This window comes from Cryptomeria japonica, chromosome 11 (assembly GCF_030272615.1).
Source record: "Cryptomeria japonica chromosome 11, Sugi_1.0, whole genome shotgun sequence".
Taxonomy (NCBI): domain Eukaryota; kingdom Viridiplantae; phylum Streptophyta; class Pinopsida; order Cupressales; family Cupressaceae; genus Cryptomeria; species Cryptomeria japonica.
In genome coordinates this window covers 544,419,982-544,445,375 of record NC_081415.1, presented here as the reverse complement: position 1 = coordinate 544,445,375, position 25,394 = coordinate 544,419,982, and the positions used below count along the sequence as shown (strand labels likewise).

Sequence of the window (25,394 nt, the reverse complement as noted above, 5' to 3'; positions counted from 1 at the left end):
AATCCAGTGTTTGGAGGGAGTTTGGGAAGAATTCTGTCCTATCCAAGAGAGGACTATTCCACGCCTTAGAGTTTTGAAGAAGATTCCCAAGTCCACATTGATAAGGGAGAATATTGTGCACAATGGAGACATATACGATTTCCATGGCTGGTATTGTTCATTGGCCATGAAGAAATTGACTTATGAGAACACCCAACTGAGTTGTACAGAGATGGAAGGATCAATTCAGAATATTCAGTTGAAGATCCTTGCCTCAATTGAGGAGTTATTGGGTGTTGATGTTCGTGATACTAGTGGTTTACATTTAGCCGAATTAAGAGACAAGAAGAAACTTATGTATTTTTGTCAGTTGGACTCTTTGAAGAAGAGTCAGATGGATGATTTGGTCTCTTTGGTGATTCATGTTCATAGTTCGTAGAAGCTCATGCCAGATTGGGAGAACACTTTGGATGCTTGCTCGGACACATTGGACGTGATTGATTTATAGCAAGATACCTTACCTAGCATTTCCATGGAGGAGTTAAATTCTGTATTGGCTAGATTCTTGGAGTATGCTGGGAGAGAGAGAGATGTAGGGAGGAATCTTCTAGAAGATTCCCTATTTGATGACTAGGTATCTTTTTATTGAGCCATATGTTGGTGGCACCATTTTTTATGTAAACCCTAATTAGGGAAATTCTAGGGTTTTGTTGGCATGATCTTGGCCCTTGATTTAGTTTTACTCTTGGCCATCCATTTTGTATGAGACTCTATATATACCTCATTGTCTCTCATTTGTAAGAGAGTTTTTTTGTAGAATTGTTGGTATATGCTACAACTATTTGAATCTAAATCATTGTTCAATTTGTTGGTGATTTTTCTCTTCAAATGTTGTCTTTGCATTCATGGTTTTCAATTCCTCCAAGCTAGATTAGAATTTGTTTTCATGTTTGTTAGATTGAATGAAAGATTTGTCGAATGTATTTGTGTTAAATGCTTAATCCATACCACTAGCCTCTTGCCGTTGGTAAGTGCACCTTGTGTGGTCAACTGGAAATTTGAGTAAGCTTAACTTCAATTATTATGCATCCCTTGACAAGCATCAACTTGGATGGTGTCAACGTTTGATGGTAATGGTTTGAAAATTCATAAGTATACCTTAGATGATTGCACTAAGCTTGTGTCAATACCTGTTTGTGAGACCTTGCCTAGTTCGATTCCACTAAATTTGTTCATCATTTCGTACATTCCTAGGCTTAGAATAGATTTCCTGAACCCTATTCCTTTTGCCCATTTTTTAGTAAGAATTAAGTCCGGAGCTACATTGCTAAATCCTAAGTTTTCAGCACACCTATTCCTCATATTTCATGATCAAAGAAGATAATTCGACCATTTGTGTAAGTTCCCAAGTGAACACAACAATTCACATCGACCATTGAGTTACCCACTCGTCAAGATCTGACATGTAGAAACCTTGGAATCATTTTAGTTGATCTTACCCAAAGAAACGGGACTCAGACTCGGCGCGGACTCCACAAGGGTGACTCGACTTGGGACTCGGGACTCGGATCGGCCAGGACTCGACAGGACTGGGCAAAGTGAAAAATCCAAGAAATTTAGCGATTTTTAAGAATTTAAAACTTGTTTCATGCACCCGTTATTAAACAAACCTTAAATACACAATAACATCATCAAATAGAAGTTAATTTGATCACATACACAAGTGTCAAGTATACATTGATCACATTATGATTAGTATAAACGCAAATTGCAGTTGAAGGAAATAGCAACCAATAACCATAGATATATAAATAGTGTCAAATGTAAAAATATTACAAAACTCATGGAATATGAAATCCATGACATCAAAATTCAAATGTTCCAGTTCCACACATTTATCAATAGTAAAACAACTACAAGTCTAGGGCTCAAAGGAGCCTGGGTCCTTCCTATGAAGGCGTCTAACCCTAAGGTAGGTCCTGGATGCATCAACAACCATACTCTCTGCCCGTGACTCCATTCTATCCTCACCAACATCAGCTTTGTCTGGCTCTGGCTCTGGCTCTGGCTCTGGCTCTAGCTCTGGCTGTCCTCGCGCTCTAACCTCCTCCTCTGCCATGGCTACAACCTCAGCCTCTCTATCTACTTGGTCAATCCAATCTAAGTCCTTATCACCAAAAATAGGATCTGTAGCCTCACTGATCCACTTAGATTCTGGATCAACCTCCTCTAGCGTGTGCTGTCATGGTCCATAACCTGTTTGTGTCTAAGACGGAGGTTGTAATGAACAAAGACTAGATCATTCAACCTCTCCACAGACAATCTATTGCGCCTCTTGGAGTGTATGTGCTCAAACATACTCCAATTGTGCTCACAACCGGAAGCACTGCATGGCTGGCTCTAAATACGAATGGCTACCTGTTGAAGATTTGGTGTTTTAGGACCAAACATCTGCCACCACCTATATGAGATGAGAAAAAGGAAAAAGAAAATCAGCCTCATTTAATAATTAATAACAAATTGAATAACATATAATTAAAATTATGCTCTTAATATTTAAAATATACATTTTACCTGGCTGCATTTTTGTCCGATTTTCTTTGCAAAGCAGACGAGGGAAGACCTCCCCTTTAGCATTAGAAAAAGCCTCTAGCTCCTGGACTATACTGCTGCTATGACCAGGCAACATTCGCTCTATCACTGAGTAGAGCCCACTAAGAACCTCCTCATCCGCCTTGAAATCAGGGCGGAAATGGAATGCCGGATTGAGGTAATAAGTAGCTGCATGAAGGGGCCTGTGAAGCTGGGTTTGCCATCTCCTGTCAATGATATCCCAAATGGAACGATACTTACTCTCATCCCCTTCATAGGCAGATTTGATGCCCTCCTTGGCCCTATCCATGCCCTCGTATATGTAGCCCATTGCGGGCTTCTCCCTGTTAGCAACACGTAGGAGAACTACCAAGGGCTCAATGAACTACAAATATTGTGAAACAATATGTAATATCAGTTAATGTAAGTGTGAAATTGTGAATGAAAATAAGCAAATAAAAGAAAAATACGAATAAAAATAAAAACTTAAAACTTAAAACATAAGGTAGAAATTAGAATGCTTAAAAATTTTACCTTAACAATCTCAACACAAGGGGTCCAAAAGCCTGGCTCATAAAAAATGTAATCTGCAACATCAACTCTTGCAACACTCGTAGCATAGGATGAGGAAGTCCACTCCTCACCAACAAACATACGTCTCAAAGCTGCCTTACTGCGAATCAAAGATTGCAGTGTGATGAAGTTAGTGGCAAATCTAGTGATTCCAGGACGAGCCGACTCCTTTTTCCCCGTGTATTGCTTCATTAAGTTAAGGACCCATGCATGATTGTATACAAATTTGCAAATATTTTTTGCCTTCTCTACACATGTCCCGATCCATGCAATCTTACCAATGTCCTCCAACATGAGGTCAATGCAATGGGCGGCACATGGAGACCAAAATATGGATGGGTGCCTCTCCATCAAAAATTTACCTACAACAACATAATTTGCTGCATTATCGGTCACCACTTGTATCACATTCTCCTCACCCACTTCATATATGACCTCCTCTATAACCTCACATAGGTAAGTGGCATTTTTAGAATGTGCGGAAGCATCAATGGACTTCATGAACATGGTGCCACCTGAAATTTGAAAACAAAGCAAAAACAGTGATCAATGATCATTCAATAAATCTCAACCCAAAAATAAAATACGAATCATTAAATAATTCAAGTTATTCAATTACCTGCAGAAGAAACAAGAAAATTTAGGAGCGTACGATTTCTCCTATCAGTCTAACCATCGGTCATGATGGTGCAACCCTTCTTCTTCCATATCTCTCGCTGTTCCTCTAATGTGGCTTTTACATCAGGCACCGATTCTATCAAAATTGGGCCACTTAACTCAAATTCAGAAGGGGCTTTGAAACCTGCCCCACAAATAGCAATGGCATCAACCATGTTCTGCCAATAAGGATACCTATCACAAATAAATTAAATAAGATAAGTATAAAATAATAAATATTAGAGTCTAAGACAAAGTCACAAAACAAACTAAAAATATTAACAACTTAAAAACTTAAAACAATCAAATAAAAACTAAAAGGAATTACCTGGCTGCGAAGAATGAAATATTGCAATAAAACCAAAATCTTCCAATTGCACCTTTAGCCTTATTGTGTACCTCTTTGTTCCAAGCCATGCTCTCAAGTGAAGGTTGGGCACCAGGAGTAGTGCGTGGCTCAAAATATGAATCCATCCTAGATTTACGAACTCTAGGACCAATGGTTGGAGTTGTACTGATACTCCCACTAGCATTGACACTACCGGCAACAAAAGCACTAGCACTCTCACTAGGACAATATGGAGGGAGGAATGGAAGAGGCCTCTCCAACACAACCAATGCTAGTCTTAGCCAACTCCTCCCTTTGCCTCTTCTTTATTTATTTTCGAGTCTCAAATCTCTCTAAAAGCACTTGCCACTCACGAAGTGCTTTTGTGCAAGGCTCTGCATCATGGCCACGTATGCCGACAAGGTAGTATTTCAATCTATTTGTGCTTCCATGAAAGATTGTTTTGCAAAATTTACATTTTGCCTCTCCTCTTTTTTGCTCGGGAAAAGGTTCTGTATATTTCCAAGCTGGATCTTTTCTACCCAGGATTGCTCTTTGAGGAGGACTTGAACTAGACATTGTTTTCAAAAGTTGAAGGTTGCTGGAATAAGACACAATTACAAAAAAAATGAATATTTGTCCATTGTTAAATTATAAATTAATACAAAAAAAAATATAATAGCAATGTTTTGATTTTGATACAAAAATCAATGTAATAGAATTTGTATTCTTTTTTTTCAAAGAAATTAGCAAACCTACCATGTAGATTGTTTTTTCATTTCAAAACATAAAGAAAACAACAAACCCTACAATGTACATTTTTAAACAAAAAAAATGTACATTGTAGGGTTTGCTGATTTCTTTAAGTTTTGAGAAAACAAAAAAAATCTACATGGTAGGGTTTGCTGATTTATTTGAAAGAAATGAATACATATTACAAATGTTTAAAAACAAAATGTAAATTTTGCTTATAAAACACCAAAAAAACCAAAAAATATAAATCTTACCTCTTATAAGAAGGTTGAAATGAAATGCAACCTCTTTGCAATCCTCTCTAACAAGCTTTTGATGCATCAAATGCAAGTATTACATTGCCCCAATGTGATTTTTTGAAGAAATTCTACTCCTCCTTGCTGGTTGCCCTACTATGCTCTCTTCTTTTTCCTCACAACTCACTCTTCTCCTATTTTTTCAATAGAATGAAATGAGATGCCTTTTACAACTTAGCATAAAATATAAATGAAAAAAAAAGCAAGTAAAACCATTTTTTAACATGTTTTATTTTTTCTTTTTTGGCTGTTTATGTCGACCGAGTTATGGGCTCGAGACTCGCCGGGTCCAAGCCGAGCCACCGAGTCACGTGACTCTCCTGACTCGGCCAAAACTCACCGAGTCTGGGTCCGAGCCACCTAGGACTCGCTGAGGGTGACTCGACCCGTGACTTGCCGAGTTTTGGCGAGTCACGGTGAGTCACGGAACTCTGATCTTACCCTTAGCATCTAAGGTGATTTTGTTCAAGAGAGGGTAAATTACCTTGGTATTTTATTCTGAAATATTATGAGCATAAAACACACATCAACATTCTTTTGGCGCTAGAAGGAGGGCCCTTTTGCAATCATCTTTGAAGATTATGTTCCGGAATGGTGTTGCCTGAGGAAGAACTTTTCCAAGGTGAACAAAGAGATATCATTTCACAATTCAGCACTCTTGCTTGGAGAAACCAAAATAGTCACGCTGAATTCTGACGAGTGAGAGCAGTGATAAACAAAGAAGAACAGTCGGGAAACTTGCCTCCGATTAGCGTTGTTCCTGGAGCAGTTGATCGTTAGAGCTAGCATACCAATCAGCCAAGAAGAAATTGAACCAGTTGAAGATTTTCAAGTTAGTATGAGATACAATAGTGCTGCCTGATCCTGATAGAATGAACGAGCTTGACTTGGACGAACTCGAGCTTGAGCAACCGAACCTGGGAGACGAAAGAAAGGTTATATCTAGTTTGAACAACCTTTCCTGGGAAGTGAAAACAAGTGCACCACAATTCATTGGAGTTTCTTTTGTGCTAGACGAAGAAGAAGAGATAGCTGAACAAATTGATGCACAAATTGAGGAACAGATTGAAAGGGATCTACTTGTTCAAAGATTACAACAATTCCTTTTCACCTGAGAGACTTCAGAGAATTCTAAGATCAGCTCCTGGAGAACGAAGACATTGTGAGTTGAGGACTCCTTGTAGATCCAGATTTGGAAGCCGAGAGGCTTCACCGAGTTCAGATATAGCAGATAGAGATAGATCATTCAATCAAAGGGACGTGCTGAGAGGAGATAATATTCTTCAAGACCCTCCATTTCAAGATCAAGATCCAAATCAAGAAGAAGCTCATTAGTTTCAAGAGGAAGACCAAGAGATGGCTCAGAATCAGGGTCCACCTCCAAACGGTGCTACCTGGTTGGTTACCAACCCGTCATCGCTTGCTTTCTATGACATTCATGTGATGCCGAAGAATTTTTGTTCGAAGTACAATGCTAGTGACTCGAGTTAGACGACGAAAGATCATATCAAGATGTTTGAAGACCATTTGAGAAACAAACCAATTGAGTATGGAGATGTGGCTTGCAGACTTTTTTCCTATTCCTTGGGAGAAGAGGTGTATCATTGGTTCATCCATTTACCTGCAGAATCCATAACCTCATGGGCAGAATTGAAGGATGCATTGATTGGAAAGTTCGGTATCCAGATTTCCCCATCGGAGTTGCATAGACAGTTCGTTGAATGTAGAAGACGAGAGTGAACCTATTACTTCATTCAACAACCTATTTTAGAAGGCTTATACAAAATTGCAGACTCCTTATCTTATTCCAGATGCTCGAGAGATATACTATCATGCTCTAGATCCACTTACAACAATGTTTGTGCGAACTAATCCCTCTCTAGCAAATTTGAATGAAGCATATGCAAAGGCAATAGAAGTCAGTAAAATATTGCGTCAGAACCTTAGTGGGCCTTTGCTCAATTTGGGGTCGCTCGCGACCGCAAATCAAACTCAGAATTTAAGCCAAGCTTTGGTGCATCATACGCCAATAATGAATCAAGTTCCACAACCGATGTATCCAATTGCTCAGCCGTCAAATCAATTGGTACTCCATCCTGGAGAACCCATTTCTCAAGCTCCGCAGACGCATCTAGTGTACCTGCAAAATGTTGTGACATCCACGAGGACACAGGAAGAAATGAAAGAGTTGATAGACCAAGTAAAGAAATTATCTACAAAGGTTACTCATTTGAGAAATCAAAACAATCAGCTCTACAGTATGCATATAAATTATCAAGGTGGTAATCAAAATAACAATCAGGGTTACCAAAGTAACAATCAAAATTATCAGAGCAACAATTAGAATAACCAAGGATATCGTGGCAATAATCAGAACTATCAGAAGAGAACATGGAATACTGCGCCCAACAATGGAAATGTGCCATCACCCCTTGACAATCCGGCAGCTTTGGAGAGTCGACCGACTGACAGAGTCTTCCTTGCGGAGGCTGCTTTATCAAATTGGTGCAGATTACACAACACTAGTAAGCATTCAGAGTTGCATTGTCCCGAATTCAAGGTTGCTGCTGATATTTTCCAACATGAAGTGCGAAATAATGAAGCATCAGAGAGCACTCCAATAATGGGATATGAAATTGTCCCCACTACGAGATATGATCAAGCATTAATCATTGAGGATTTCAAATTTCCTCCAGTTTATGCAGAGAGTTTAATGTGTGAACAAAGTGGGAGATTCCCTCCAGAATTGGCGAATGGACCTATGGTTTAGTTTGGTTCTCAGTTCCCACCTGCTTTAGCCAATGGGCCTATTGAAGATTTAGACTACTATTTCCCACCATTGAATAATAGTGTTTTGGTTGAAGGAATTAAGGAAGTGTTTCACCTGTCGTCAGGAAACACTGGACCCAGAGATTATCAAAGGAATCAAAGGAATCAAGAGCCTTTAACTACTTCCATTCCTTCGAACAATTATGCTTCACCACCAAATCCGAATGCTAGCAATACACCAAGCTATCCACAAGATTCACCTGAGTATAGACAAAAGAATACTCCTCCAAGAGAAGAGTTGAAGCGGCTGAGTCTGTGTGTGTTAGAAGAATTCAAGAAAGTCAAGGTGAGCGTGCCATTGTTTGAACTAATGAAGGTACCTGAGATCAGAGATACATTAATGAATGTATTAAATGAGAATACTGTGGGGAGAGCTACAACTCAAACCAGTTCCAACATTCAGAGAGGTTCAGGATGAACCAAATGTCCATCAAGCGTCAGAAGAGGCATGTGTAGTTCAAGATTCATCTAATATGCCCAACAAAGAAGAGTTAACGAAGATAGCAAATGTGCCAAAGAAAGAAGATATGTTAGAAGGCAAAGCTTTTCTCACAAGAGAGTTAATGATTCACCAGTTGTGACTGAAAATTCCACTAAGGGTGAAGTCCTTCCTAAGAGTGAGGTTGCTTCTGTTGAAGATGCGGTCAAAAATGATGAAGTTTTTTAAGAAAGTGTGAAAAAAGAAGAGAACTTGCAAGTCCATAGGGATAAGCTAGCAGTAAACTATCAAGATGAGCCAACCCCGTTCTTGCTTTCAGTAAGAATCTTCGGTAAGCTTCTACACAATTGTCTGGTAGATTCCGGAGCTTCAAGTAATGTAATGCCGAAGGCTATATGCGAGAAATTGGGTCTCATTCCCATACAAACTAGTAAAAGAGTTACACAGTTAGATAAGAAGAGGTACCTGTGATTGGAGAGTTAAACAATATTCATATGCAGTTGGCTGCAGATCCAAGAGTCCAACACTTCATAGATATATCAGTTGTAGACATTCCAGACGGATATGGCATTCTTCTGAGTCGAGATTGGTCAAGGAGATTGAATGGTTACTTTTCGGCCGATTTCTCTCACATGTGGCTGCCATGGAGAGGTGTACCCAACCAGATCAAGATTGATAGTACCCCAAGATTGAGATTGATGATAACAGAATATGGGGAAAACAATGAAATTCTTTTCCTAGAAACTGATCTGGGAAATTACAAACCGAAAGCTGTAGAGGTTTTGATGCTTCGAAACCCAGTTGAAGAAATAGAAGAAAATCATTAGATTGTGAATACCACAGAAGTTGTAGTAGAGAGTGATCATGATACAGATGAAGAAGTTGATATGTTTGAAAGTTTCAGAAGATTTGTATTCAAGAATATTCAGCAAGGAGTTGAGTTAGGCAACCGTGCTTGCATTCAAGATTTATTGTTGCCTAATTGGTGCTGAGTTCACAATGCTGGTCATTATGAATTCTCTCGTGCGATGTGCAAGATAGCTTTGAATCAGATACACAAGAGAATTCCTGAGATTGACACTTGATGAAATTAAAGAGGCCTCTCCTAAGCCAAATGAGGAAATTGCAGATAAAATTGAAGATAAAACTGAAGAAGAAATTCATGAGAAAGATCAAGTTTGGAGATTGAGATTTGATGGTTCAAAGTCAAAGAGAGGATCAGGAGCCGGATTTGAATTGATCAGTCCCTCAGGGGAAACTTATTTGGCCTCTCATAGATTACAGTTTCCATGTATGAACAATGTTCTGAGTAGGAATCCTTAGTTCATGGGTTGTTGTTAGCCATTCAGATGAAAGTGAAAATTTTACGTTTGTATGGAGATTCAGAGATTGTAGTGAGACAAGTGTGGAAACAAAATGTCTGCCATGACAAAAGATTGACAAAATACCGCAATAGAGTATGGGATCTCATCGAAAGATTTGATGCTTTCAATATCAAGTCAATATATAGATTGCATAACCAAGTGGCAAATACACTTGCATAGGCTGCTAGTTCCCTAGCACCCATCGCCATGGAAGGATGGAAGAAATTTACAGTGGAACTCGCATCAGTTCCATCCGTACTGGATAATGTCACCAATTTCCAAGTTTTTGAAGATGATAAGCATATATTGGATTTTCTAACAAATATAGATATTTTCTTGAGTCAATTTATTGATGAAGAGTAAGCCGAAGAAGCAGATTATGATTCAAATGGTATCCTAGATTTGAAGACAAACTTCATTCCTAAGGGAATGATGGAGCTAGAAAGAATATTTGATCGAGATAAAATGAAAGTAGAAAGACCGCATGACTCAAGTGGAAGTGCCTGTGAAACGGTGAATTTGGGAAATGACGAAGAAGTTAAGAATGTATTCATAGGGAAAGCATGCACGCTCGGTGAAAGGGAAGGCATATTGAAGAATATGAGAGACTTTCTCGATGTGATTGCATGGGGATATGATGATTTGAAGACATATGATACATCAATCATTACACACACTATTCCCTTGAAACCAGACAGTAAGCCATTTAGACAGAGATAGAGGCCAATGAACCCTTTGCTGGAGCCTCTCATATATCAAGAAGTGAAGAATTTGTTGTCAGCAAGGATTATCTTTCCCGTGCGAAACTCAATGTGGGTCACCAATTTGGTCCCAGTTAGAAAAAAGAGTTGAGAGATAAGGCTTTGTGTTGATTTTAGAAATGTGAATAGAGCATCAAAGAAAGATAACTACCCGCTTCCGTCATTAGACGAGGTTTATAGATGGTGAATGGATCGCAGATGATGTCCTATTTGGACAGATATTCAGGATACAATCAGGTGATGATAGAATATAAAGATAGATTGAAGACAACCTTCACCACAACATGGGGTACATTTGCATATAGAAGGATGCCGTTTGGCTTAATCAATGTTAGAGCCACGTTCCAGAGAGCTATAGATATTGCATTTCAAGATTTGATTGGAAAATGCATCATTATTTACATGGATGACATTACAATTTTTTCAAGGAAAAGAGAAGATCGCATTAAAGATTTGAGAAAGGTATTTCAAAGATGCAAAAAGTACGGGATATCTCTTAATCCCAAGAAATGCATATTCGGGTTACAAAAGGTAAATTGTTAGGACATATTATCTTAGAGAAAGGAATTTCCATTGATCTAGAAAGAGTTAAAGCTATATCCAAGATAAGCCTCCCATGCAGTAAGAAAGAACTGAAGTCCTTTGGTAAAATTAATTTTGTGAGGAAATTTTTGTCTGGATTTGCTGAGATAATATGACCATTGAATGAAATGTTGAAGAAAGAAGCCAAGATGGAATGGACGACAGAAGCAAAGAAAGCGTTTGAAGAAATCAAGTCCACTATCTTTGAGGCTTCTATTTTGGTCAGTCCTGATTATGCAAGACCTTTTTATGTGTATCCTTTCGCCTAAGAACATACTTGTGCTGTAGTTCTTACACAAAAGAATGAAGATAAAGATGAACATCCCATAGCACTTATGAGTGCGCCGTTGAAAGATGCGGAACTAAGATATCCAAATGTAGAGAAACAAGCTTATTCTTTAGTGAAAGCAATAAAGAAATTCAGACATTACATTTTGAGGACAAAAGTTTATGCCATTGTCCCAGATGCAGCAGTTAAGACGCTCCTTATGCAGAATGAATTAGGAGAAAGGAGAGGAAAGTGGGTCGCCACTATCCAAGAGTATGACATCGAGATCAAACCAATGAGACTTGTTAGAGGTTAAACCTTAGCGCATACTTTAGCAGTTGATGGACCCGGATTGGTCCAACAAGTCTATGCAATTGAGGATGTCACTCTAGATGAATGGTATAGAGATATTGTTTGCTATTTATTAAACTAGAAATGCCTCGTGCGTATGAGCCCTGCTCAGAAGAGAGCATTGAGATTGAAGTGTCAACATTTTATGTTACAAGGTTCGGTTTTATACTGAAGAAATCATGAAGGAATATATTTGAGATGTGTTGGCAAAGATGAATCGAAACATATTGTGGAACATTTTCACAATAGATTTGGGATAGGTCATGGTGCAAGGTTGGCTACTGCGCACCAAATTTTGAGAGCAGGCTATTACTGGCCTACTTTGTTCCGAGATACTCATGAACATGTGAAGACGTGTCACACATGCCAGGTTGCTGCCGTTCGAGAGAAGAATCCAGCTATGCCGCTGCAACTCGTGATCAAGTAAAGACCTTTCACTATGTGGGGTATCGACTTCATTGGTATGACCAATCCACCTTCCTTTGCGCAACACAGGTACATTCTAACCGCGACTGATTACTGTACTCGATGGTCAGAAGCTCAATCTTTGAAGTTATGTACAACTAACACTGTGATTAAATTTTTAGAGGAGAACATCATTACCAGGTTTGGTTGTCCACATGCTATTGTGAGTGATAATGGTTCTGCCTTTACGTCATTGAGATTTTCGAATTGGGCTTTTGAATATGGTATAAACCCTTAAGTTTTCATCGAATTATTATCCTCAGGGTAATGGGTTAGCCGAATCAACAAATAAGAATTTGCTAAGTGTGATCAAAATGTTACTAGAGAAAAATCCAAAAGACTGGCACATGCAATTGAGATTCGCCCTTTGGGCAGATAGAACGAGAGTGAAGAATTCATTGGGGACTTCCCCATATTTTCTGGTATATGGCCAAGAGCCTGTCTTCCCCGTACAACTGAGAATTCCTATTGTGAGATTTATCCAAGATTACATGGAAGGCGAAGCCAGAGTGCAAACGAGATTGACAACTTAGAAGAAAAGAGAGATAAAGCATTAGAGAACTTCGCCAAACATCAGGGTGTAGTTAAGAGATGGTTTGACAGACAAGCACGGGTAAAAGCCTTTAGGATTTTTGACCTGGTGCTGTATTGGGACAAAGCCCATGAGATAAGGGGAGATCACGACAAATTTGACAAATTATGGAAAGGCCCCTATCAGATTGCTAAGATACTGGGAGAAAATGTATTCAAGCTAAGAACCTTAACTGGTGAGGATGTCCCGTTGCCCGTCAATGGACAATTCCTCAATCATTACTTCCAACCTTAGGCTTCTTCTGAAGCGTACCCATTGTATCATAGTTAGAATAGGTCTTCTTTGGTTTGCCTTAGTTTAGGTCTGCTCCCGGTTATGCTTTAGGTTTTAGGTCGGTTTGCTTAGGTGTTAGTTCCGAGGGATATTCGCTTGTGATGTGGAGTTGTTGTTGAGACACACTCTGCGTTTCAGCAGGTTTTGTTCGGTCCATTTCTTGAATGATACCTCATGAAGTTCTTTGAACTGGAGATTGTTTTTGTATAGTGTATCATAGGTTGAATCTGTATTTGACAGGATTGGAAAACTTTTATTGTACCTTGACGCTGACATCATTTGATTATTATATTTTACACATTAATTTTGTCTGAGTTATTGTAGATTTTCAGGTGAAGCTGTGACTAGTGAAAAATCTTATATCCTGCTTCAGTACCATTGTAATTCTCGAACCCTAGTAAGCTTCATTGCTTACGAGCCAAAGGAATTGATGGAATATGAAAAGTACATGAAAGGAAATATCATCAAAGAAAGAAAGAAAGAAAGAAAGAAATGCAAAGAAATGAAATATCTAAATTGGCTAATGGGAACATGCGAGTAACTTCACCAGGGCTATAGATGCCTGGCCGACAGTGGATCAATATTCTTGAGGTTGTAGTAGGCCACTTACGAAGTATGGACATCTTACGTATCTACTCTCACTGGATCCTTTGACTTTACAATATCCTCGTGAAGGTAATGAATGCAATTGCACACACGTGGATAATAAATGACTAAGTAACTTGATACAATTCTTGGATTCCATCCTTTCAAATGTGTTTTCTAACCTTTTGCTATGTTATGCAAGGATTAATTGAAGATTCTAAGAGTCGGATTGAGCTTTGTTTTTGAAATGTTCTAGAACATTTCCTTCGTGGAGTCGCCAGATGTTGTGACCTTTTCACACATCACCCCATTGCTAACGGGGACCCCCTCTTTTCTTGCTTTCCGCGTGTTTAGGTTAGGGTTTTGGTAACTTAGTGGGCAATTTTCTGTTTCCCGTGCCTGAGTCTTGGAGTTTTGGTCATGCCTAGATATATTCTATTAGGGTACTATAGTTATGTTTAACTAAGCAAGTTAAGGTAGTACTAGGGTATAGGGATGAGTATTGGTATGTAATGTCCCCTTTCTAACTCGTTCATAGCAGTGTTGGCGTTAGCTTATTTTGCTATGGTCTTGTAGGCTAACAACGGTTTTATAGGGGCTTTGGTGACATTTGACCTAGTTGTTTTCAGTTGCATTTAGTTTCAAGTAGTTTTTCGACATTTACTATTTTTAGTAAGCCAATGGGGGTCAGGCCAGGTCTATCGGTGGACTCATTATTGGTGATCTTGTCGGTGGATTTAGTTTTTGATGACTATCTTTGCACTTCATATAGTCAAGAATAAAATAATAGTTAGTAATTATTTAATAAAATTAAATTAAAGATTTAACTTTATCGTTATTTTAATAAAGGGATTATAAGGGCTAGTATTAAAGTGCAAGATTTTTTATTGTAAAAGAATGAGGCCTTTAATATTTTGGACCCACATTGGGAAACTAAAAAGTGATTTTATTTAATCCCATATTGCTTGGTGAAGGGGGTTGAACTTCTTGGGAATGATATAAAAGCAATGTTGTGGAGCTCATTTCTCATGTTTTTTTTGTTGGAGATTTTTAGAGTTTATTTGTTGAAGATTATTTCTCAAAGGTTTGTGAGGACGAAATTCCTCATGAGCAACATTCTTCACGTTGTTGAAAGATGTAGTCTGGATAATCACTTGGTGCTTTCATACAGAAAGTTCAACTGCAAATTTTGGTATGTAATGTCCCCTTTCTAACTTGTTCATAGCAGTGTTGCCGTTAGCTTATTTGCTATGGTCTTGTAGGCTAACAACGGTTTTATAGGGGCTTTGGTGACATTTGACCTAGTCGTTTTCAGTTGCATTTAGTTTCAAGTAGTTTTTGGACATTTACTATTTTTAGTAAGCCAGTGGAGGTCAGGCCAAGTCTGTTGGTGGACTCATTATTGGTGATCTTGTCGGTGGATTTAGTTTTTGATGACTATCTTTGCACTTCATATAGTCAAGAATAAAATAATAGTTAGTAATTATTTAATAAAATTAAATTAAAGATTTAACTTTATCGTTATTTTAATAAAGGGATTATAAGGGCTAGTATTAAAGTGCAAGATTTTTTATTTTAAAAGAATGAGGCCTTTAATATTTTGGACTCCACATTGGGAAACTAAAAAGTGATTTAACTTAATCCCATATTGCTTGGTGAAGAGAGTTGAACTTCTTGGGAATGATATAAGAGCAATGTTGTGGAGCTCATTTCTCATGTTTTTTTTGTTGGAGATTTTTAGAGTTTATTTGTTGAAGATTATTTCTCAGAGGTTTGTGAGGATGAAATTCCTCATGAGCAACATTCTTCACGTTGTTGAAAGATGCAGTCTGGATAATCACTTGGTGCTTTCATACAGAAAGTTCAACTGCAAATTTTGATCATTCAGAGTTCATGTTTAAAGGAGTTTGCTCTGTATTATCAGCCAAGGAGGAGGTCGACTTGAAGAGACATTTCACAGAGATTGTTAGCTATTGTTCTTATATTGCTGGTTGTCCCATTTTTGGCCAGGTCATACCATGTTTGGTTGCTGATTTCAAGCTGGGAGCTGGACGTTAGAATTTAACAAGGGCTGACTAAGGTTTCGGAGGCAGAAATGACTCTCATAAAGATTAATGTTTTGCTGTTTGAAGACTATCCCAGCGAGCCGTACCATTTTGAAGACATTTTGAAGAAGACACCTAGGGTTTGGAGCTTGTTTAATGCAGATTTTGTGAACAACAAGGACATTATCATTGCTGCATTTTGTGGGCATGTGCTCTTTAAATAATAAATGATATTTTGTGATCTGGGTTGTCATTATTTCAAAGAAAAAATGAATTTTCTCGTCGGAGTTAAAATCTGGAATTTTTCAGTAGTGTTATTTCTGAAGTTATTTGAATATTTCTTTCAATTTAAGTGTAGCAAAGTACTATATAAATCTGCACTATATTTGTGATTGAAAGACACTGCAAAACACACGGCAAAAAAAAAACTGTATAGTACATGGTACATAAGACAAGGATGGGTATTGGTAGGTCATTTTTCAAAATAATAGTGAAAAGGATTTGTATACTATGCATAAGCAAATTAAGATAAATAATGAACAAAAACATAAAATACTAATTTTTTTCAGCTTCTTTGCCCTATTTGGAATTGTTTTCCCTTTTCATTTTTTGATAGGAGGTTGCAGTTCATGTTTGGAGATTAAACAGAGGACATGAAGACTTGAAATGAAGTTTCCTAGTATTGGTAGATGTCTTAATACTAGTATCCAATACTAGGGGATGTATTTGGACCTAACATTGGTAACTCATAAGTCATTGAGATTCATGGTTGCTAGTAGGGACTTACTATAGCAATTCTAAGTATCTTATATTAGGAGGGTATTTAGTATTGGAATACAAAATAAGGAATTCTTCATAGTTAATTTCATTTGTATAGAAAGTATATTACATATAAGTATCACATTCATTCCTTTGCTCCAACATTTGTACACCATGTCTCTACTATGGATCAAGCACCAAGCTGTCCCCATGATAGTTTTGTTTCTCCTCTCTATCTCCTCATCTGGTTGAGGGTTGTATGGAACTATCAATTTATCTTTGATTACCTTCCTTTTCGCAGTAGTTATGAAATAACTTGGAAGTGAACTTGCTTCATTATTGGACCTTAGGATCTTCATTTTTTGTAAATCTTACCCTTTTAATTTTCAATTGATTCTTTGAACTTGAGAAAGATTCCAAAACCAACAAAGATTTACTTAAAAAATTATGTCCACATATTTCTTAAAAATTCAAAATCATCAGCCAACTGAAATTACTTCACAACAATGATTTTTGATGTTTTCTAGGATGACTTTGATCACCAATGGAAGTGGCATTCTGAAATTTTGGGACCAAGCTCATCAGAAATAGATAACCGTAACAAGGGTTATTTATAATGGCTATCAAATTTTGCAAGATTTGAGGCTGGTCTAGTTTGTGCTTTTAGGACATTCATTTAAATTTCTATATTCAGCAATTATGAATAGTTTGTGACTTCAGATATTTAAGTATTTTCCAATTTATATTATTGTCTAAGCAATAATGTTCTTAACTAGTAGCTTAAAGACTTTATTATGTTATTTGGTTGTATGCGATTTAAGTACTGAGGATTCAACAATTGCAAGTGAATTTCTCTCATCAACATGTTTTCTTTTGTCATTTTTAAGAGAATAAATAAAAACATTATTGAAAATTGCTTATGTAAAACTAAATTGGATAAATATAGAAAATATCATATTTGTGATGTGGAAGTCATTCTTGACAGAATGCAAGATTTTTTTGTGAAAAGGAATTATTTATTTTATATACCATAAGTGACTATGCCCTTAATTTGCCTTGAGATTGCCAGGCCAGATCAAACCTTGGAGTTCAAGTAGATGAGCTTGTTATTGCATTGATTCCAGCTTCACGAGAACAAGAATTGAGGCATGTTTGGCCACTGATTGCTTCAGCTGCGAAGTATATCTCCAATGTTTCTAAAACTGATAGAAGGTGAAGAAAAAGTTGTTCCTTTTATTTTTCCTTATGTTGTTCGGTACATACACCATGATATTTTCATTGTTAGGTATTTATGTAGGAAAACTTATTATTTAATTCATAATGAATGGTTTTTTGTACTTGATATTTAATAATCTGCATACATACATGTATCACTAAACATTTTTAAACGTGCGTATATGTGGTATAGTTAGTTTGAATTTGCCCCTTTTAGCCATGTGCTTTGTCACAAGGTCAAAAGTTGAGGGGATGGAAAATTAAAACAATATATAGGAGTAGTGAAAAAGCCCTCTTATTTTTCCTTTATGTTTACAATGTTACTCCTAAAATTCTTGGTCTTCATTTCCATGTCAACTATGCAATTGCTTATTCATCATCAGGATGCCTTCTCATTTTTACAAATATCATATCAATGGTAAGAAAAATTTAGCATGTATAATTGGTAACAACCAATGGGGAAATCTTTCTTGCGCCCTTAGGTCATTGGATATATCTAGCTATGTGGTTGCCAACATGTGGCATGTATAAACTTTGACTTGATCATTTGATAGTTCCTAGATTTGATAATTATAGTAATAGTCAGCCTAATTGGGATCATGTGATTGGCGTACCTTGATTATGCTATATATAGGAGGCATTGGTTATATGTTGCACATTCATATTGTGATTTTTGTTCTAATCGTAAGACTTTGCGGGTTGTGCCCCCAAAATGTTTTAGTCTATTAGTACGTATTTTGGTTTCATTTTGCTCATGTTGTGTGAATGTGCTCTCTTATGCTCTTGTTTGTGCATTCATTATGTTATGCTGCTTTTTTTATCTTGTGGATTTGCAATATATTGATGCTATTTTTCTTTTGACATAAACTAATTTCATTACAAGTGTTAGTTGAATAGTGATTTGGGCAATATTGTGTGGCACAATTGATAATTGGTGTTTCAATATTTTGAGTAGATAGGTTACTTTTTTCAATTTTCAATTTTCTTTAGTTCTTCTATTGTTTCACTAGGAATTGTTTGTTCATAGGTACAAATTGAAAATTTTTCATAGAATAAGAACATAGGGTTCTTTGGCTGCACTTGGAAGAATGGCAAAAAAATGGATACGAGTTTTCAGTCACTATAGAAATATGTTAGTCATCATTGGAGAGACTGCAATAGTTCAACTTTATGATAATTGTATTTTTGACTTATTGTCAAAATGGCAGGTCCTTGTACATGAGGTGACCAACCAAGTGGATGTCATGAAATGATTGAAGAATCTTCTTCTTGAACCTGGAATCAGGTACTAGGAAGATTCTACCTTTATAGAGTATCAAATCATCATCCATCTTATACCTTCCATCATGCAATAAGCAGTAATCTCAACCAACGAACTCAAATGCGGCCTTCTTGACAAAGCATCAGCCACAATGATTTTCTTCCCCACTCCTTGCACTCTGTCATAGAAACTATCTCTAAGATCAAATCTGTTGTCCCAAATGCAAATACAAGCCGAGTGTAAGCAATATCAATAATCTGGTGCTCGGATGTTCAACCAAAACCCAAACTGGTTAGCCCAAACAGACATCCAATCTATATGCAACCCAAAATTAATCCTGACAATAAGCTGATTGGACTGAAATTGTTCGAATCTGCAGTTGAGAAAATCTGATTTTTCAATATATAACCTTTGCATTAAAGAACCATCGCTGCAATACTGAGTAACTTCAGCCAAAATCAATTTTCTTTTCAAACCATGTGCTAGAAGTGACTTCCCAAGAATCACCAACTTGGTGGGAAACCAAGTTTTACTCATAATCTCTTTCCATTCCATTTGCAAGAACTCAAATGGGCTCATTTGGTCACATAAATATGAGGTAACAGTAGTAGTAAAATCACCTTTGAGATTCGCAGCACTGCTCATTTGGTCACATAAATATGAGGTAACAGTAGTAGTAAAATCACCTTTGAGATTCGCAGCACTCCATGGTATACTTCTTCCATCGTCTTTCGTCACCAACAATCCTTGAAAAGGGTTTGGTGCATAGATATCAACCCCAAGAGTGGTTCTGCCATGTTGTTGCTGCACTCCTAAGATTCAATGATTCTTGTAGATTCATCACCAATGCAATACTCGTCAAACTGTAGGCTTCCAAGGTTAGCCATCAAATCATGGCAATCTACACCATCATGGCCCTCTGTAGAGAGTAAGTCACCAATAAACGTGGATGGCCCAATAGACAACTTGACCTGTTCTACTTCACAATTACATACCACACTTGGATCCCATATCTTATTCATGTCATTAGGGTTAAGAGCCATCCCATCATCCAATTGAAAGAGTGGATTATCTAAGGTCACATCAACACTCATCACAAAAAGAGGGTTATCAACAATCTGGAGAGTATTTTCTTTCTCCAACTTAGACCAACTATCCTGCTGTCCTAAATCTAAAAATTTCGATTTAGGACACTGCTCCAAGTCAAAGACTTTTAGAATTTGTTCAAGCTCATTCTTCAAATATGAGTCTCAACACCATTATTTTGAAATGCAATTTCTGATTGGTCCTCTAAATCTGCCCCTTGAATGTCATCATCTTGGTAAATTTTAAACTCACAGAATAGGACAGCCTCTTGGTCATTAGGAACTTCATAACATGAATCTCCATTCAACAACCTGTTAACCTTTTCCATTTCTAAATTTACCATGTCGGCACCTTAGATGTATCCATTTCCTCATCATATGAAGTTACATGAACTTCATTGGAGACATCCCCAAAGCAATCTGAATTTCTATCTTTTTCCTCTTGTTTAACATCTTCAATTTTCATCTGCTCTTCCTCTAGAAGAACATGAGTGCATTCAACACTGTCACTAGCTCCATAAGAAACATTAAGAGATTCATCATGCACAATCTCAATTACTGTTTTTTCATCTTCTTCTGACATTGGTCTCAAGGACAAATAATTGTCCAACTTCTGAACCCACGATCTAGCAGAACACTTATCACTCTCGTCAAAGTGGGCTAGAGTAACCTTTCCAAGGGCTTGCTGATGATCTCCTAGAGCATAAGGGTGGTTATCATATCTTCCACCTCTCTTCTTCTTTTGGTTCATAAACTGGTCCAAGGTGAGGATATTCTAGATCTCTGTAGGGAGAGAAGCATATTCCATGTAACAATTCCTTATTTCATCCACTGTTGGTATCTCAATTTCAGCTTGAGGCACTTCCTTGGGTAGGAAGACGGATTGCAAAGGTTTTGATATTGACCCTCCAAGTGTTCCTCCATTGTTGTTTCCATGGTTACTCTTGTTTCCATTTCCTCCAGGGTTATTATAAGTGCTAGCTTCAGGTCCATTAGTGGTTTGATTAGGAGTCCCACCATGATTCTGATTAAGTTTGGCCAACAACTGTGACATCATATCCATCATGGCATCAAACTTTCTTTTTGCTTTGGCATCAGGGTTTTTTTTTTTTTTTGTTGTTGTTCTCTCTGCCATAGAATTAACTGAATCAACGGCTACCTCTGAAAAAGTCTCTTCAACTAGCACTGCGGGAATCTGATACTACTGTCTTCTTTGTTCTCTGTTGTAGTATCGGATGTCTCTGTCACTCATGGAGACCTCTGATCAATCTGAACTCACAGGCTTGTAGGAAAACCAACTCTGATACCACTGTAAAGATCCCCCTTAATTTTTTTTTGATTTTTCCAAATTACAATCAACACAACACTCGTTAAGGTTAGGAAATGAAAACCAAATGCTGCTGAAAGTAACCCTTCCACTTTTTGATCACCGATAGCCCAATAGATCTTATCGCCTGATGCATAGAAATATTTAGAGCCAATACCCAAAATCAACAGGAGCTCGCACAGAGACTTAGGAGTGAAAATATGCTTCATCCATGACGCCATCTAGCAACCAGGAAACACACAAACTCACACCAAAAAACAGAAAATGAACTAATGCAATCCATTCTCAATATGCTGTATTTATTCCTTTGAGTGAGAAATAGTCTCTCCACAGCTAGGTGCTATATCTCAAGCATGAAACTGACATAGGCTAGGAAGCTCGCAACTTCAAAGCACAAGTCTGGCACAATTTCGGTAGCACTTCGTTATACAAATTTCATGGATACAAAAATGAGAGCCCAAGGTTCTTATTTATAAATTTTGCCCAACCAAATTCAAATGCAAATGCACACCAAATACGCCGAAATCAAATGTCATTTCATTACTCCCACATTAGTGTTGCATTTCATTGCATTTCCCAATCATGTGGCATCCAAAATGAAAGTCCCCTTCCTCTAGACAAGTTCAAACTTTTCCTTGGTATACAACTTTGCAACATGAAAAACATAATAACTTAAAACACTTTTTCAACATTGGCGCTTGACTTAGGAGAATTAATAAAATCTTTTGAATAAAATATGCTTTCCCCTTTCCTAAGTCGACCATCAAATAATTTAAATATTAACCTTAGAATGGAGTATTAATATTTAAATAAATCATCTTAAAATCAAAGACTGATCAGAACCAAATGAGCCGGAAACTAAGTGTTGAAAACTGTCAAGCTGAACTAGGTTGGGCTTTGCACTGAGCTGCTAAAAATAGCATTGCCTGAAATGACACTTACTAAAAATAGTAAGTACCGGGAGCAACTCCAAAGAGACTGTTCTTCGAACCCTGTAGCTCAGCACGAGAAACCCAGAAAAACCCAATAATCATGATGACTAACACCAACTTACTAAAAATAGTAAGTTTTGCAAACTCCCGTGAACTGATTGCATGTCATACCATTGCGTAGTTTACAAAAATCCCAGAAGGAAACCTCGATTCATTCTGCCAAACTCCAACCAGAACATCCCTGAAAACTACGAGGAGTCCTAGAAAATAGGAAACCCTAATTTCTGCTTCCAGTTAGCCTACGGGCCTCTAGAATAGGCTAATGGCTCACTGAACTACTCCTCATTGAGAAGGGGACATTACAGATTCCATTTGATCGTTTTGGATATAGCCAGATGTCCTCGATAGCAAGGCAAATTTTATCTTTTTTTTTATAGTTTTAAAAGTAAAAATTAAAGATGAAAAACTCTTAATTGACAATAAATCTTTTGGCCCAAAATTTAAAAAAAATCGGGACTCCGGAAAAAATCAGCAATAAATCGACAAATTTATCAAACGTTTGAAAATATATAATTTTTAAAAATATTCTAATGTATATTTAATATATGCATTATACATTTATCATTGACTTTGCATACATCTAATGTGACATTATGTTTGTCCATTTGCCCTCGCAATACCTTTAATATATTTAAATTAATATACACGTTATACATTTATAAAAAATAAGTATATTTATATTTTAATAATGTTATAATATATATAAATATACAAGTTTTTAATTTGTAATTATTAAATTTTATATTATTCTTAATTTATAATCATATTATACTTGTTAAAATATAGTTTAAGAAAATCCAAGAAAAATGAGACTTCGATTTGGACAAAATATATATCATTTTCTTACCTAGTTTGAAATAAAACACTAAACAATTAAATAGTATAATAATTTGTAACCCAGAAAAATGGAAATGGCAGGGTTATGGTTGTGCTGCACCCAATTGATGATGAATGAATTAATGAATGTTGCTCATGTGGATCCATCCCTCTCCTCATTTCTCACATCTATGGGCAACTTGCGATAGGAGGAAGGGCTTCCGAATCCGTGTTGGTATGTGGTCGGAAAGACTGCTGAAATGCGAAATGGAAAATCTACAACCTATTTCGTGCTCACCTGTGTCTTTCTTTCCCAACATCGCATTGAAAAAGGTCAAAAAAAAAAGAAAAACCCTAACCTATAAAATATGTGTTCATTTACTTGCATTATGGACGATTTGCGTTAAAAACCCTAACTTTTAAAATGTGATTTTTTAAAATTTTATTTGTGATATTATAGCGATTTTTTCTCTGCAAACATCATGACTTTTTAGGAAATATTGTGCGTGATTTTTTGCCAGATTAAATCGTTGGGATGAATGACTCCTAATAAATCGCGATTTGGATGATATTTAGCCGATTTTTTCATCTATGGTAAAAATCATTCTCGACATAAAAAAAATAGTATAACAAAAATGAATATATCATGATTTAGATTCATAGCTAATGATATAAGTTATATAAAAGTTAACACTAACAGCAATAATTTAAATTTCTGATTTCATTGTTCAAACTTAACTTAAAATCTCAAACTTCAATTTTTTTTTTTTTTGCGAGAGAGAGAGAGAGAGAGAGAGAGAGAGAGAGAGAGAGAGAGAGAGAGAGAGAATTGGCCCTTGGACTTCCGTTCCTCCATTGCCATCCCCATCCCTGAAATGAAATGACATGGAACAAAGGTTGAGAAGGATTCATAAGATTTTTCTTATGAAGTTGACTACTTAAGATTGAGATTTGAGGCTGGACATTTTTAATAAAGTAGATGGGCAATTTTTTGAGTTGGAAATAATAAACGAGTCCTAGTTGAGTTATTTTTTTACTTATTTCAGGCTAATGTGCAAAAGGGTGAATCAATTTACTGGTCAGTAAAAGTCATTTGAGTAGACATATTAGAATAAGTTAACCTTTGTCTTGCTAATTCATAGATATAATAGATGAAGCATGTATGGTATAGGCAACTAGGTTTGAGATTAAATAAATATTTCTTAAAAAAATGAAAAACAAAAAGTATGAAGCACAAGATTAAGTTGAAGCTTACTATATTGCTTTCTCCAACGTATATGTTCTTATATTTTTTGGTTTGTGTTATAGGTTGATGCATTTCTTTGTTCCAGTGGTTCTACCTGAACACAAAAAATCATATATTGACACCCTTGAGAAACATGGACTATCTAAGGATGTTCAACTATGCTTTGTATGTTCATAAAGAACTATATCTCATTTTATGTTTATCTAGATGTGATAATTTATATCTACATAGTCCATGATGGTTATTTATAATTTTGATGTATTATTTGTAGCTATAGACGGTCATGATTTATGCAGGTCATCATTGTGTATCAATGCTCAAATATACATGCAGTTTTTGAAAAATGATTCTTCTAGCACTATTGCCATGAATATATGAAAATGTATTCTTTCTCAATATAGAAATGAGTAGTAGAAAAACATTATATCGTTTCAAAAATGAATTCAGGCCTTGTTTCAATATTCACTTCACTTTGCATTAAAGGTAGGTATATGTGTCGAACATAGTTGGAAAACTCAAACTTGACAAAAACTCACCAAGACCAATTAACTCAACATGGCAAAAACTTGGCAACTTAAAAAATTTGCTTGAATTCCATTAGAAACACATGTTTTTTAACAATTCAATAACAAATTTTATCCAATGAGTCCATAAATGAGTACAAAGGGCCTTCACTATCTCTCCTACTTGAAAACCATGTTTTCTATTAAATTTGATTGATTTGAATGCAAATTGAGTACAAAATTGTATCCTCATGCAGAATCTCGATGGTTGATAGCTTGATACAATAGATAGCTGAGAAAATGATATTAGCAAAATTAAATGTAAATACAACATTTTACATCTTCGTCTTCCCTAATCTATTGAAAACTAAAGGTAAGGTAGAACTAGAGGGTCTAGTCCTTGGAGTTTGTTGTGGCTACTTGCTTGGCATGAAAGGCAGTAGCTCACTCTCCAACTT

General features: G+C 36.7%; 1 protein-coding gene across 3 annotated transcripts in view; it reads left to right on the top strand.

Annotated features, from left to right (window-relative positions):
• LOC131041705 (uncharacterized) overlaps nt 1–25,394 on the top strand; it is a 158,807-nt gene that overhangs the window by 73,211 nt on the left and 60,202 nt on the right. For all 3 annotated transcript variants that reach the window (XM_057974886.2, XM_057974888.2, XM_057974885.2), the window contains 2 exons: nt 17,561–17,703; nt 24,496–24,598. In XM_057974886.2, the coding sequence (XP_057830869.2) occupies nt 17,561–17,703; nt 24,496–24,598 (246 nt within the window). The remainder of the gene's footprint in view (nt 1–17,560; nt 17,704–24,495; nt 24,599–25,394) is intronic.